Source organism: Procambarus clarkii, chromosome 13 (assembly GCF_040958095.1).
Source record: "Procambarus clarkii isolate CNS0578487 chromosome 13, FALCON_Pclarkii_2.0, whole genome shotgun sequence".
NCBI classification, from domain to species: domain Eukaryota; kingdom Metazoa; phylum Arthropoda; class Malacostraca; order Decapoda; family Cambaridae; genus Procambarus; species Procambarus clarkii.
The window spans coordinates 47,826,025-47,841,951 of NC_091162.1; the positions used below are offsets into that span (position 1 = coordinate 47,826,025).

General features: G+C 46.8%; 1 protein-coding gene across 1 annotated transcript in view; it reads left to right on the top strand.

Annotated features, from left to right (window-relative positions):
* Window positions 1-540: 540 nt before the first annotated feature.
* Window positions 541-15,927, top strand: part of LOC138364299 (leukocyte elastase inhibitor-like) — a 15,959-nt gene continuing 572 nt past the window's right edge. The window contains exons 1-5 of the mRNA XM_069323889.1: window positions 541-875; window positions 1,020-1,158; window positions 5,059-5,302; window positions 12,772-13,025; window positions 15,534-15,927. The exon at window positions 15,534-15,927 is cut by the window's right edge and continues 572 nt beyond it. Of these exons, the coding sequence (XP_069179990.1) occupies window positions 553-875; window positions 1,020-1,158; window positions 5,059-5,302; window positions 12,772-13,025; window positions 15,534-15,809 (1,236 nt within the window). The 5' untranslated portion in view covers window positions 541-552 and the 3' untranslated portion in view covers window positions 15,810-15,927. The remainder of the gene's footprint in view (window positions 876-1,019; window positions 1,159-5,058; window positions 5,303-12,771; window positions 13,026-15,533) is intronic.

The window sequence follows — 15,927 nt, forward strand, 5'->3', positions numbered from 1 at the left end:
TGTGTGTGTGTGTGCGTGCGTGCGTGCGTGCGTGCAGTGGGTGAATGTCTATAGTGGGTGAATGTATAGTGCCTCACCACCACACATCACCAACACCCATCACCATTACCCATCACCACCACCCCCCACCACCACCTCCCACCACCACCCATACCCACCACCCATCACCACCACCCCCCACCACCACCATCCATCAACACCACCCATCACCACCACCCATCACCAACACCCATTATCACTACGAAGCCTCACCAACACCCATCATCACTACGAAGCCTCATCAACACCCATCACCACCGCCATTACCACCACCAATCATAACCACCACCCATCACCATCATTCATCACCACCATCACTCACCACCACCCCGCTCTCCCCCCCCTCACCACCACCCATCACCAACAAAACTATTACACCACAACTCTCCTCAGACGACTGCGAGCTTCTACTTATATAAATATTTAATTCATTACGATATTGGTGTTTGTAATATAATAAAGTAGTCATCAGTGTTGGTGGAGCGCCGCTGCTACAGTCCTCTTCCCCACAGTATGAGGAAGCTGTGGTGTGCAGCAGTGTTGGTGGTGACGCTGGTGAGTGTGGTGAGGCCTCAGTGTATCTCCAACAATGACAAGCTGGTGGTGACCTCCCCACCTGACCTGGCCCACATCACCCCCTTCAGCTTGGACCTCTTCAAGCAGCTCTATCCACCCACCGCCACAGGAAACTTTTTCTTCTCGCCCTACAGCGTGTGGACCGCCCTGGTCCTGGGCTACTTTGGGTCTGCTGGCAGGACTCGTCAGCAGCTGCAGGACACCCTTCGTCTCAGAGACCCTTCAACCACTCTGGCTACCTACAGGGCCCTCGACCGTCTGTGAGTCCATTCACATTCCTCACTTGTCATCTTAATTACTATCTTTTGTACTTAAACAATTAAAATTTGTATTACATTTATCTGTATCAACGAGCAATGTTTACCAATATTTGTGGTATATTATTGTTAATTATGAACGCGCAGGTATGCTGAGAGACAAGCCAACACCACAGAGTATGTGATAGACTTGGCCAACAAGATATACGTGGACGCAGACTTCGCCCTTCGGGAGTGCGTGAGGGAGGTCCTCCCTACAGAGGTGCAGACAACCAACTTTAAGAAGGTGTGATATATTCTGCATGCAGGCGGCAGTACTGTAGTTAACTTGTGACTGTTGGAGTGTGTTGGTTCATTCTGATCACCGACCCTTGTTATTGCACAGATGGATAGTGTCATCACGTGGGAACCCTTGACAGCACTGCTGCACCTGTACTACTGAGTGTCTCAGCACCACAGCTGAGACCCTCTGACACACACCATGTACTGCTCTTAGCAGCACCAGTAAACACAGCAGCAGCACTACAGCTGATACACTCTGACAAACACCATGTACTGCTCTCAGCAGCACCAGTAAACACAGCAGCAGCACTACAGCTGATACACTCTGACAAACACCATGTACTGCTCTCAGCAGCACCAGTAAACACAGCAGCAGCACTACAGCTGCGACCCTCTGACACACACCATGTACGGCTCTCAGCAGCACCAGTAAACACAGCAGCAGCACTACAGCTGCGACCCTCTGACACACACCCTGTACTGCTCTCAGCAGCACCAGTAAACACAGCAGCAGCAACACTACAGCTGCGACATCCTGACACACACCCTGTACTGCTCTCAGCAGCACCAGTAAACACAGCAGCAGCACTACAGCTGCGACACTCTGACACACACCATGTACGGCTCTCAGCAGCACCAGTAAACACAGCAGCAGCAACATTACAGCTGCGACACCCTGACACACACCATGTACGGCTCTCAGCAGCACCAGTAAACACAGCAGCAGCACTATAGCTGCGACACCCTGACACACACCATGTACTGCTCTCAGCAGCACCAGTAAACACAGCAGCAGCAACACTACAGCTGCGACACCCTGACACACACCCTGTACTGCTCTCAGCAGCACCAGTAAACACAGCAGCAGCACCACTACAGCTGCGACACTCTGACACACACCATGTACTGCTCTCAGCAGCACCAGTAAACACAGCAGCAGCACTACAAGTGTGTGTGTGTGTGTGATCCTCTATCCAGCTATCCGTCCATTTTTTCTTTCCAACTATCATTGTATCCATCCATCTACTCTTGTAGATGTTTAAGTGTTTAAAGTGTTTCTTTAGAATTGTTATTATATAATTAAATGGACTGTATTAATAATAGTTTCTTGTCAGGTATTTCCACTTACACAAATTTGGGGGTTAGATTGATGGTATTAAATTTGAAATTGAAATAATATTAATTCAATGAATTAGTTAGTAAGTTGGTTAATGGTGAGAACTTTGAGGCTTAGCTGGAAAGACGTATCCAACCTAGGTCAGCCCAGACACGGAGTAGATAACGTGGATCAAACATGCAAAATAGACGTCGTGGTCCCTGCGTCCAGTACTCCCACGTGTTGAAACTGATGTGGTACCCTCTCACATCTCCATCGTATATGTGCCAACAATTTACGGTATACTAATTGCTACAACTTACTATTCACATTGCAATTATATTCAAGGCAATACCCAATGGAATTAAATGAAGCTTACTTGGTTTATTTGTAGGGCATGCCTCCTAACCCGGCTGAAATTCTAATCTTATAGAGTTCGTAACAAAAGAATAAAGCTTACAACTGGGACAAGTTCTCTCGTAGTTGGAGGATGTGGCAGTCCGATGTATGGTAACTTGTTCTAGGACAAGTCTCAGCTGCTCAACTTGCCCCTTCGAGAGATACCCTTCTCTTATAAGTACAAATATGGCGGTTAAGGGGAGAGTATTATGGTACATCCGACCGTCACCAACGCCATGTGCTCAGCTACTGCCACTGTGCGCGGCGTCCTACCTCCTCCCTCCTTCCTCACAGCTTTTTTTTTTTATTTAAATTTAAATTTTGCCCCGAGGGGCGAGTTTATTGGGCAGCGTCACTCATCTTGTGAGTGGACACACCGCCATAGCAGCATGTACAACACTCCCCTAAAGGAAGGAAACCCGCTGGGTTGTTCATCCTGTCACTTGTACCCTGACACAGCTGGGACTTGCTTAACTGTCTCAAGTGAACAGCTCCTCAAACAAGATTAACATTTTTTTTTTTTAATTTATATAGACAAGAGTTCTTACATTCATGTACAGCCACTAGTACGCATAGCGTTTTGGGCAAGTCCTTAATCCTATGTTCCCTGGAATACGACCCCCACGAAGAATTGTTTTTACAACCAGGTACCCATTTTAATGTTGAGTTAATCAGAGGCAACAGTTAAGAATCTTCACCCATTAAATCCTCCCCGGTCAGGATACGAAGCCCAGGACAAAGCGCACGCGGAACGCCAGGCGAGCGTCTTACCACTACGCCACGGAGACTGCTATCTAACGGAGACTAGCTTATAGTCACGACACCTCTTCCCGGTGTAAATTTACATATGAGAGGAGGTAGATGCTCATTTATGAGTGATTTTATAATCCTCAATTATTATGAACAGTTTTATACTGTTTCTGATAGCCTACCGCAAGGAATTCAATAATTTGGGAAGAGTTATATTAAGCTAGAATTCCCAGTATGATCCCTCCTCTTTCTCCATGAAACATTTATTCACGGCAGTTTTAAATTTTACTATAAGAGGAAGTCAAGGAATTCATCCTATTTATTAATGGAACTCAATCTAAGATGGTAATCGCGAATAAAAGCAGATTGTAGATGAAGTTTTATGAAGTGTTAGGCAAAGGAATAGTCACCGCGAACATGTGGCGACTGACCCGATCATCCCTTTGCATGTTCTAGAACTTCTAAACCCTCAATTATCAGATTATTAGTACGGTTAGTTAGATTAGTGTTTTAACGCAACGGATTTTGTCTTATTGTATCATGGGTTAGCATTTGGGGTGTCGGAAATTTCCGACAACTCTATCCATCTATCATTCTATCCATTCATCTATCATTCTATCCATCCATCATTCTGTCCATCCATTTATCATTCTGTCCTTCCAGCTATCATTCTGTCCATCCATCTATCATTCTGTCCATCCATCGATCTCTGGATGGTTATTCATCTATTCATCCATGTATTCATTCATCTATTTATCATGTATCTATTCATTCATCTATCCGCCCATCTCTCTATTCATCCATCCATCCATCTTCCTACTTTCTGTCTTTCTCTTTATTCCCCCATCTTCTATCTCTAAATATCTACCTCTCTCTCTCTTTCTCTTTCTAAGAAAATAAATTTTGAGTGTTTTTGTTTTATATAACAGGCCATTGAGTGGTAGGTTTGGGACGTTGGTAAGCCACACGGTATGAAGGAGTTGTCAGGAGGAATGGAGGAGGCAATATAGAAGTTGTGTCTTTATGGTAGTACGGCTGAAGTTTGAACATCAGAAAATATATTTATATTTTCTCAAAATCAGTAAATAATCTTGTATATTATGATAAGAAACAAGCAGTTTGGATTTTTTATTAAAAAAGTTACCCATCTGTTTTGTATCTGTGTCTCTGCCTTTGGCTGTGAGGGCATGGGAGTCTGTGGGAGTTGTTGTGGCTGTACTTAATTTGTTTTATCGGCCTATGATCGAAATAATAACATAAAAAAATTATGTCAATTTTCCTAGTATCAGTGAATAATGCTGCACATTATTAAAAAATTATTGATAGGGATTTTTTATTCAGAATATTTACAGGGTTAGCCAGCAGCCAGTGCCAAAAATTGTGGTGGGGGGTCTGAGTTTGGACGTTACACCCTGCTCACTTTTCAATTCTGGTGACCCTGACCAACCAAAGTTTATCCCATACTACAGACCATTCTTTCTGTAAATTTGGGTGAATCTAGTCATAAGAGAAACTTATCTCTTATCTGCTTGTCTGATCAAAGCCTAAAACTTTGAACAAACAGACAGACATTTTCACTTCAGTATTATAGATGTTTACCCTCATTGTTTAGTTTACCCTTATTTTGGGTAATCCGTTTTCTTTTATTCCATCCATTAGGGCGACGAGGCGGCTGCAACAATCAACAACTTCGTTAACAAGGCAACACGAGGCAAAATCCCGGAACTAGTGGATGGTAAAGTCGTGCAAGACAAGGTGATGGTGCTGGTGAACGCCGCCTACTTCAAGGGTCTCTGGCTGGCGGCCTTCAACACCAGCGCCACCACCAAGGAGAAGTTCTTCCCCACCCCGGGCCGGCACACTCTTGTTGACATGATGAAACAAGTTGATTATTTCAAAATTGGTAAGTTAAAACACACAAACACACACACACACTACATACCAGTTGATTGACAGTTGAGAGGCGAGACCAAAGAGCCAGTGCTCAACCCACACAAGCAAAACTAGGTGAGTTCACACACACACACACACACACACACACACACACGCGCGCGCGGGAGACGGTAGGAGACACACGCGATTAGTGAGGTCCGCGGAAATTCGTCAATTTCACGGGACATTGAAGGAGTATAGAGGCTAGATCATAGTATTTGGCCTCTCGCAGTGTGTAGCTAGCAGGGTGCAACGTAGCATAGTCATATCGCTAGCGATAGTGCGAAGATTTGGCGAAGAAACCAAAAGTGGAGCTAGGGCATCACCGGTGCATGTAAGTGTGTGACCTGACCGGGTGGGACGCCCCGCCGTGGATCTACCTGATTGTGCTGTGAGTGATGACTGTGATCAGTGGTACAGTGAATTAGTGAACTGTCACATAACGATACAGTGACTGTCTCCAGAGCTTTGTGTAGACAGAGAAGAACCGACCTCATCAATCTACCAGCACTTATTGAATCACATAGTGGGAGACAACGACGGATAACCATCGTCATCATACATCACTTACTCATCTGGTTGTGTGAGCGGGAGGCAGACTGGTATGTACCCCTCTCTGGTCAATTAATCAGGTGTACAGATTGAGGTAAAAGATTATCAAATTCTCGTTCAGGATATCATATATATTTAAAAATCTCCGAGTGGCTCATTTAGGCAGAGGTAACGCATAAGGGATATCTTGACACATACAAGCATGCCCGCCCACGTACGTATACACGCACACAATTGTGCACACGCTAAAACAGACACACACACACGTGCACACACACACACACACACAATTGTTCAGTCAGGGGGAAAAGGCATCAACACCTGGGATAGGACCTTACTATCCCCCCCCCCTCTTGACCCCACCATCTGACCTGACCTGACTTAGTCGCCATCTCCGTCCCCCCCACCCCCAGTCCCCCGCATCGCCCATACACACACTCTTCCCCTCCCCACTCTCCCTCTCTCCCACTCCCTCTCTCCCACTATCTCTCTCCTGCTCTCTCTCTCCTGCTCTCTCTCTCCTGCTCTCTCTCTCTCCTGCTCTCTCTCTCCTGCTCTCTCTCTCTCTCTCTCTCTCTCTCTCTCTCTCTCTCTCTCTCTCTCTCTCTCTCTCTCTCTCTCTCTCTCTCTCTCTCTCTCTCTCTCTCTCTCTCTCTCTCCCTCCTTCCCTCCCTCCCTCCCTCCCTCCCTCCCTCCCTCCCTCCCTCCCCCTCTCCCTCCCTCTCTTTCCTTCCCCCTCTCCCTCCCTCTCTTTCCTTCCCCCTCCCTCTCTGCCCACACACACACACACACACCTCCCCCCCCCTCTCTCCCTCACCCGCTCTCTCCCTCACCCGCTCTTTCCCTCACCCGCTCTCTCCCTCACCCACTCTCTCCCTCTCCTCTCTCTCCCTCCCGCCTCTCTCCCCATCTCCTCCCCCCCCCCTCCCCTTCTACTTTCTTCTCACTTCAGTGGAAGGGTCGGATCCCCCCCCCCCACCCACCCATTTATCTCTCCCTTTATCACTCCCTTTCTCTCTCTCTCTTCCTCTCTCTCTCTCTCTCCCTCCCCCATCCCAACAGGGTCAAGCATGGCAGCCAGAGGTCCCAGGGGAACAGGAAAGAGCCAAGGTGACGAGATGAAGGAAATGTTCGCCCAGTTTCTGGAGGACATCAAGAGTGAGATGCAAGAAATGATGCAGGAAATGAAGAACGAAATAAGCAACCTGAAAAGAGAGCTGACAGCAGCAAAGGAGGAGATTAGAGCCCTCAAAGAGAATGGTATCGAGGCTGAGAATCAGAAAACCACCCAGGGAGAAGGTGGTAATAGTTTTCTGGATGAGAATGCCACAATAAAAGCAACATTTGCGGAAATACTAAAAAAAAATAACTCTGAAGTAATGACTGCAGTGATGGAGGTGACCATGAAAGCAGCCACCTCGCAGGAGGCGGCACGCTCCACTAGCCAACTGCTGGAAAGGAACAGATCAGTGGTTGCTGTGGGTATTAAGGAGCAGGAAGGATCTAATAGGACAGAGTGGAATGACAAGGACAAAGCAGCAGTGAATGAAGTACTAAAGGCACTAGACATGGAAGGGGCTGAGCATAGCATTGAGAAGGTTTTCAGGCTAGGCCGGTACAACAAAGACCGAGACCGAATGATAAAGATAGTGTTTGCAAACGAGAACACAAAGGAGAAGATCCTATCAAGGAAGAGCTCCCTGAAAAACGTGGGAAAATTAAAAAATGTATTCTTCCAGAGAGACATGACAAGGGAGGAGAGAGCCATGGCGGCAGAAGCAAGGAAGAGGCGCAGGGCGAGAGGGGAAAACCAGGAAGTCACAGCTCCCAACACAACACCCCCAGAGGCGAGGGGGGAACCCACAACCAGCTACCCAGTAACACCAGAAGGGAGGACAACCCCGCCTCCCTCCTCTGCATAGAAAACCCCCCTACCCCAAACTCTCCCTGCCCCCACTCAAATGTTCAGCCAAATCTCCCTCCTCCCACACCCAATCCCCACCCTTCTACCCCTCCCCTCCTCCCGAGTCCTCCCTACCCCCCTTTCCTTCCCGTCCTCCCTCCCCTTTCACCCCATACCCTCCCTGTCCCTCCCCCTTCACTGGATCCCCCGCCCCTCTTCCCAGTATCCTCTGAGACCCTGTTATCCACCTCACAGGTCCTCACACCCATGGAACAGCCTCCCCCACCATCAGAACACTCACCAAGGAGGCGATTTGAGAAGGGACAGAAGAAAGTGAGCCTCAAAGCGATGTACACTAACATAGATGGAATTACAAATAAAGCAAATGAGCTTGGAGAACTGGTACTAGAGGAAAACCCAGACATAATAGCCCTCACAGAAACAAAGATCACGAAAACGATAACAAATGCAGTGTTCCCACAGGACTATTATGTTATTAGGAAAGAGAGGGAAGGAAGAGGTGGGGGTGGTGTAGCTCTGCTGGTAAGAAAAGGCTGGGATTTTGAGGAGATGGATATTCAGGGCTGTGAAGGTTTCAGTGACTACATAGCAGGTACTGTAACAATTGGAGGGAAAAAAATTATAGTCGCAGTCATATATAATCCACCACCAAATGACAGAAGACCTAGACAGGAATATGATAGAAACAACATGGCCACCATTAACATAATAGAAAGAGCAGCTTCTGTTGCTAGCAGGAATGGATCTGGACTACTAATTATGGGAGACTTCAACCATGGGAAGATAGATTGGAAGAACAGAGACCCGCATGGAGGACCAGAAACATGGAGATCTAAGCTGCTGGACGTGGCAACAAGAAACTTTCTAAGCCAGCACACCAAAGAACCAACAAGAATGAGAGGAGAAGATGAACCAGCAATGCTTGATTTGATATTTACCCTAAATGAATGGGATATAAAGGAAGTTAAGATGGAAGCGCCCTTGGGAATGAGTGACCACAGTGTATTGAACTTTGAGTACCTGGTAGAACTAGGACTTATCTCCCCCAAAAAAGAACTAGGAATCAAAAGGCTGGCATACCGAAAGGGGAATTATGAACAGATGAGAAGTTTCCTAAGTGAAATACCTTGGGACACAGACCTCAGAGACAAGTCTGTACAGGGTATGATGGACTATGTTACCCAAAAGTGTCAGGAGGCAGTAAACAGGTTCATCCCGGCCCAAAGGGAAAAATCCGAGAAGCAACAGAAGAATCCATGGTATAATAGGGCATGTATGGAAGCGAAGAAACTGAACAAAAAGGCGTGGAGGAACTTCCGGAATAACAGAACACCAGAAAGCAGAGAGAGATACCAGAGAACCAGGAATGAGTACGTCAGGGTGAGAAGAGAAGCAGAGAAAAATTTTGAAAATGATATAGCAAACAAAGCCAAGACCGAACCAAAGCTACTCCACAGTCACATCAGAAGGAAAACAACAGTGAAAGAACAGGTATTGAAACTTAGAACAGGCGAGGACAGGTATACAGAGAATGACAGAGAGGTGTGTGAGGAACTCAACAAGAGGTTCCAGGAGGTCTTCACAATAGAACAGGGTGAGGTCACTGTGCTAGGAGAAAGGGAGGTAAACCAGGCGGCCTTGGAGGAGTTCGAAATTACGAGAGAGGAGGTCAAGAGACACCTGCTGGATCTGGATGTTAGAAAGGCTGTTGGTCCAGATGGGATCTCACCATGGGTACTGAAAGAGTGTGCAGAGGCACTTTGCTTGCCACTCTCCATAGTGTATAGTAAGTCACTAGAGACGGGAGACCTACCAGAAATATGGAAGACGGCGAATGTGGTCCCAATATGCAAAAAAGGCGACAGACAAGAGGCACTGAACTACAGGCCAGTGTCCTTGACTTGTATACCATGCAAGGTGATGGAGAAGATCGTGAGAAAAAACCTGGTAACACATCTGGAGAGAAGGGACTTCGTGACAAATCGCCAACATGGATTCAGGGAGGGTAAATCTTGCCTTACAGGCTTGATAGAATTCTACGATCAGGTGACACAGATTAAGCAAGAAAGAGAGGGCTGGGCGGACTGCATTTTCTTGGATTGTCGGAAAGCCTTTGACACAGTACCGCATAAGAGGCTGGTACATAAGCTGGAGAGACAGGCAGGTGTAGCTGGTAAGGTGCTCCAGTGGATAAGGGAGTATCTAAGCAATAGGAAGCAGAGAGTTACGGTGAGGGGTGAGACCTCCGATTGGCGTGAAGTCACCAGTGGAGTCCCACAGGGCTCTGTACTCGGTCCTATCTTGTTTCTGAAATATGTAAATGATCTCCCGGAGGGTATCGATTCATTTCTCTCAATGTTTGCGGACGATGCTAAAATTATGAGAAGGATTAAAACAGAAGAGGACTGCTTGAGGCTTCAAGAAGACCTAGACAAGCTGAAGGAATGGTCGAACAAATGGTTGTTAGAGTTTAACCCAACCAAATGTAATGTAATGAAGATAGGTGTAGGGAGCAGGAGGCCAGATACAAGGTATCATCTGGGAGAGGAAATTCTGCAGGAGTCAGAGAAGGAAAAAGACTTGGGGGTTGATATCACGCCAGACCTGTCTCCTGCAGCACATATCAAGCGGATAACATCAGCGGCATATGCCAGGCTGGCCAACATACGAACGGCATTCAGAAACTTGTGTATAGAATCATTCAGAACTTTGTATACCACATATGTCAGGCCAATCCTGGAGTATGCAGCCCCAGCATGGAGTCCATATCTAGTCAAGGATAAGACTAAACTGGAAAAGGTTCAAAGGTTTGCCACCAGACTAGTACCCGAGCTGAGGGGTATGAGCTACGAGGAGAGACTACGGGAATTAAACCTCACTTTGCTGGAAGACAGAAGAGTTAGGGGGGACATGATCACCACATTCAAGATTCTGAAGGGGATTGATAGGGTAGATAAAGACAGTCTATTTAACACAAGGGGAACACGCACAAGGGGACACAGGTGGAAACTGAGTGCCCAAATGAGCCACAGAGATATTAGAAAGAACTTTTTTAGTGTCAGAGTGGTTGACAAATCAAATGCATTAGGAAGTGATATGGTGGAGGTTAACTCCATACACAGTTTCTAGTGTAGATATAATAGAGCCCAATAGGCTCAGAAGCCTTTTCTTACCAGAAGGGCTACACCACCACCACCTCTTCCTTCAACCCGTTCTCGCAAATTCGTAAAGTCAATATTGACTTATTAACTACGTGCATAGGTGATATACTAAACATAATAGATACCCTTAAAAAGATTCATAGAAAACACCGACCTTACCTAACCTTGTTAGTATCTTAAGATAAGCATCTTATTGCTTCGTAATTACAATTATTACTTAACCTATACCTATTATAGGTTAAGTAATAATTGTAATTACGAAGCAATAAGATGCTTATCTTAAGATACTAACAAGGTTAGGTAAGGTCGGTGTTTTCTATGAATCTTTTTAAGGGTATCTATTATGTTAAGTATGTCACCTATGCACATATTTAATTAGTCAATATTGACTTATTAAATTTGCGAGAACGGGTTGCTTCCTTCCCTCTCTTTCCTCATGACATAGTAGTCCTGTGGGAACACTGCATTTGTTATGGTTTTTGTTAGCTTTGTTTCTGTGAGGGCTATTATGCCCGGGTTTTCCTCGAGTACCCATTCTCCAAGCTCATTTGCTTTATTTGTAATTCCATCTATGTTAGTGTACATTGCCTTGAGGCTCACTTTCTTCTGTCCCTTCTCCAATCGCCTCCTTGGTGAGTGTTCTGCTGGTGGGGGAAGCTGTTCCATGGGTGTGAGGATTTGTGAGGTGGATAACAGGGTCTCAGAGGATACTGGGATGAGGGGCGGGGGATCAAGTGAAGGGGGAGGGACAGGGAGGGTATGGGGTGAAAGGGGAGGGAGGACAGGAAGGAAAGGGGGGAGGAGGGACTTGGTGGGAGGAGGGGAGGGTAGAAGGGTAGAAGGGTGGGGATTGGGTGTGGGGAGAGGGAGATTTGGCTGAGCATTTGAGTGGGAGCAGGGAGGGTTTGGGGTAGGGGAGTGTTCCATGCAGAGGAGGGTGGTGGGGTTGCCCTCCCCGCTGGTGTTATTGGGTAGCTGGTTGTGGGTGTCCCCCTCGCCTCTGGGGATGTTGTGTTGGGAGCTGTGTTTTTCTGGTTTTTCCTTTGGGGAAACACTTTTCCAGAGTGTGTGTGTGTGCTGCTATATGTTAGAGGACACAAAAAAGTATTCCTCCATAGGGACATGACAAGGGAGGATAGAGGAGAGAGCCATGGCAGCAGAAGCAAAGAAAACATGCAGGGAGAGAGGAGAAAACCAGGGAACCACAGCCCCAACACAACATTCCCAGAGGTGAGAGGGTGGGAACCCCCAACCAGCATCCCAGCAACACTAGACAGGAGGGCAACACCACCACTCTCCTCCCCATAGAAATCCTCCCAATCCCGAACCTTCCCTGTCCCCACTCAAATGCTCAGTCAAATCCCCCATTCCCACCCTGTCACCCTATCCCGATTCTCACCCTTTTTCCCCTCTGCCCTTTCCCTCCCAGTCCCCCTACCCCATCTCCCCATTCCCTCCCACTCCCCCTCACCCCATATCCTCCCAGTTACCCCTCACCCCATACTTTGGGGCCGAGATGGTCTCTGTTTACCTCCAGATGCTGGCAGCGCTTTGCCTCTAATGTTTGCTGCACTGTGATGTTTACTGTTCAGGAAAACTCGGTCTGGAACCTCCTCTGAGATCGGGAGGTCGTCTTGATCTAAATGTGGGCCATGTAACAGTGGTGTCTTAGAGCCCTGCGGGATCTCGTGAATGTTTATGGGAGAGACGCTGTGAGCAACTCCAACCTTCGTCATGTTGTTGCAGCAGACTAGTGTGACAGTCCTGACGGTGAACACTGGTTACAGTGCTCTGTGGTTGCAGGAGACTCGAGTGAGCTGGGAGCGACGGTGTTAGAGATGCCGTACAAGGGGAAAGTGGCGTCCATGTTGGTGTTGTTGCCTGACAACACCCCCGGCGGCGCCCCTTGCAACTCCGCCACGCCCCTGGACGCCATGCTGCGGCGCCTCTCCCACGACACCCTCCGCCACGCCCTCACCAACCTCAGGAGACAGGAAGTTATCCTCAAGTTTCCAAGGTTTAGGCTGGAACAAGTGATCACGGAGGACCTGATAAAGGTACGTCATCACTTTGTTGATTTTATCATAATATTGGTAACCTTTGGCCAAACATTTCTTGAGTTTAGTTAAACCATTATAAATATACTTCTCAAAGAGAGTGTGGGATCTGTTAAGGTTATTGATTGCATGGCAAGCGTGTTATTGACGGCATGTCAAGTGTTATTGACGGCATGTCTAGAGTGCTATTGACGGCATGACAAGAGTGTTATTGACGGCATGACAAGGGTGTAACGCGTGGAGCTGCGGTATGTTACCTGTGGTATGATCAACATGTTACCACACTGTTGATCATGTAATCCCTCCCCCTCCACTGTTCTTCATGTTAACTTTCATGAACTCAGTGCGTTATGCCAAGATATTTGCCTGTCTCGTCCCATGGCCCTTGTGGCGTGACATAAAACATGTGCCCAGATGATTCTGTAACATTCTGCAATCATCCTCTGTTACCTCTGTTTTCCGTAACATCATTATTTTGGCATCGTTCGTCAACATTAACATGCACAAGGTCACTCCTACAGGGAGATCATTAACATATATTAGGAACAGTAGTGGTCCCAGAACCTATCCTTGGGGGACCCACATGTTACATTTCTCCCGCTGGAAACCTTGTCTCTGACTGTGACTACTCTCCTTCAAGTATTTCCTTACCCAGTTTAGTATTTTCCCAAGTGTCCCAGCCTGTTCACGAGCCTTTCACAAAGAACATCATCAAATGCCTTTTTTAAGTGTCTAGGAAAATGCTATTTACCCAGCCTTCTTTTTCTGTCGTATTCTAGTAACCTTGTCATAGAACTCTAAAAGTTTGTCTGGCATAACTTTCCCCTTCTAAATCCTTGCTGTCGTTCTGTTGCAAAGTTCATCCTCTCTAGATGCTCCAGTATTCTCGACCCGATTACTCAGTCCAGCACTGTACTAGGAATACTTGTCAATGACTCTGGTCTCTAATTTAGTGACTACATTTGCCTTTTTCATAATTCTGGAAGAATCCATGTTTAGAGTGTTTTATTAAACACAGTCCCCGTGGTTGATTTATTTAAACAGTCTCCGTGGTGTAGTGGTAAGACACTCGCCTGGCGTTCCGCGAGCGCTATGTCATGGGTTCGTATCCTGGCAGGGGAGGATTTACTGGGCGCAATTCCTTAACTGTAGCCTCTGTTTAACGCAACAGTAAAATGTGTACTTGGATGAAAAAACGATTCTTCGCGACAGGGGATCGTATTCCAGTGACCTGCCCGAAACGCTACGCGTACTAGTGGCTGTACAAGAATGTAACAACTCTTGTATATATCTCAAAAAAAAAAAAAACTCAGTAAGTGGGGTCACATTTTACCTCTTCAGTCTCCTTCAGTAGCCATAGTGATATTAAGTCTGGTCCAATTAATTTTGTTACATCTAGTTCCTTCAGGGGATTTGTAACCTCTTCTACTGTGACTATTATGTCATTCAGTGTTTTCTCTGGCCTTTCATCACTTAACTCTGGTCTCCACAGTGATGCCATTGTAATGACCACCTTGAATATTTTGTTTAGTTCCTCACACACATTCTTGTCGTTTTCCATTTCCATCTTCTGCCTTATAATGTGGTCTCTAACTGTTGTTTTACTCCTTCTATGGCTTTAAAACAGCTTTGGTTGGTCCTTAGTTCTATGTCGTTTTCAAACTGTCTCTCGGCATCCCTCCTGACTCTGTAATAATTTCTGACTCCCTTTAGTGCGTCTATTTTCCTCTCATCCGAGCTCTCTCTACTTTGTCCAGGCTTTTGTCTTCCTCTCCTGCGCTTCTCTCCACTGCCTCTTGAACCATTAGTGTACTTTGTCCTGTGTCACGTTTCTTGACCCTTGTGGCTTGACATATTATATATACCACATCCCTGTGTGTTACTTCCCACCAAGAGATCGTTCACTGTGTACACAGATGGTCCACTGTGTACACAGATGGTCCACTGTGTACACAGATGGTCCGCTGTATACTCAGATGGTCCGCTGTATACACAGATGGTCCACTGTGTACACAGACCACTGTGTATACAGAATGGTCCACTGTGTACACAGATGGTCCGCTGTATACACAGATGGTCCACTGTGTACACAAATGGTCCACTGTGTACACAGATGGTCCGCTGTATACTCAGATGGTCCGCTGTGTACACAGATGGTCCACTGTGTACACAGATGGTCCACTGTGTACACAGATGGTCCGCTGTGTACACAGATGGTCTACTGTGAACATAGATGGTCTACTGTGTACACAGATGGTCTACTGTGAACACAGATGGTCTACTGTGAACACAGATGGTCTACTGTGTACACTAACTACCACCTTAGTGCCGTCAGTAGCCAACGCACACCAGGAGATCGTCAGACATTTGCCTCCCTTATTAAGACCCGTCTGCATACCGGCGCTGTTCTATATGTACATTGTTACACTGTCGGCAGGGAGAGAGACCAGCTTGAGGTGAATAGCAACGTGTTGTATGTTACCTGTAACACTCTCATCTCTACCACAGGCTCTCAACACCCTCGGGATCCAGGACCTGTTCACTGATGCTGCTGACCTCTCTAATTATCATCCTACTGGCAATTTGCTGGTTACCGATAGCATCCATAAGGCCGTGATAGAGGTGAACGAGGAGGACTCGGAGGCTGCTGCTGCGACTGTGATCATGAGCCTTACGTCCTTTATACCTCCTCGCGTGTTCTCGTGTGACCGACCCTTCGTCTTTCTCATTCAAGATAACGATACCAGCAACATTCTCTTCTTCGGCGTGTACAGGCAGCCGTAGATCTTCCAGGGCGTGTACAGGCTGCCGTAGATCTTCCTGGGCGTGTACAGGCAGCCGTAGATGTTCCTGGAAATGTACAAGCAGCCGTAGATCTTCCAGGGCGTGTACAGGCAGCCGT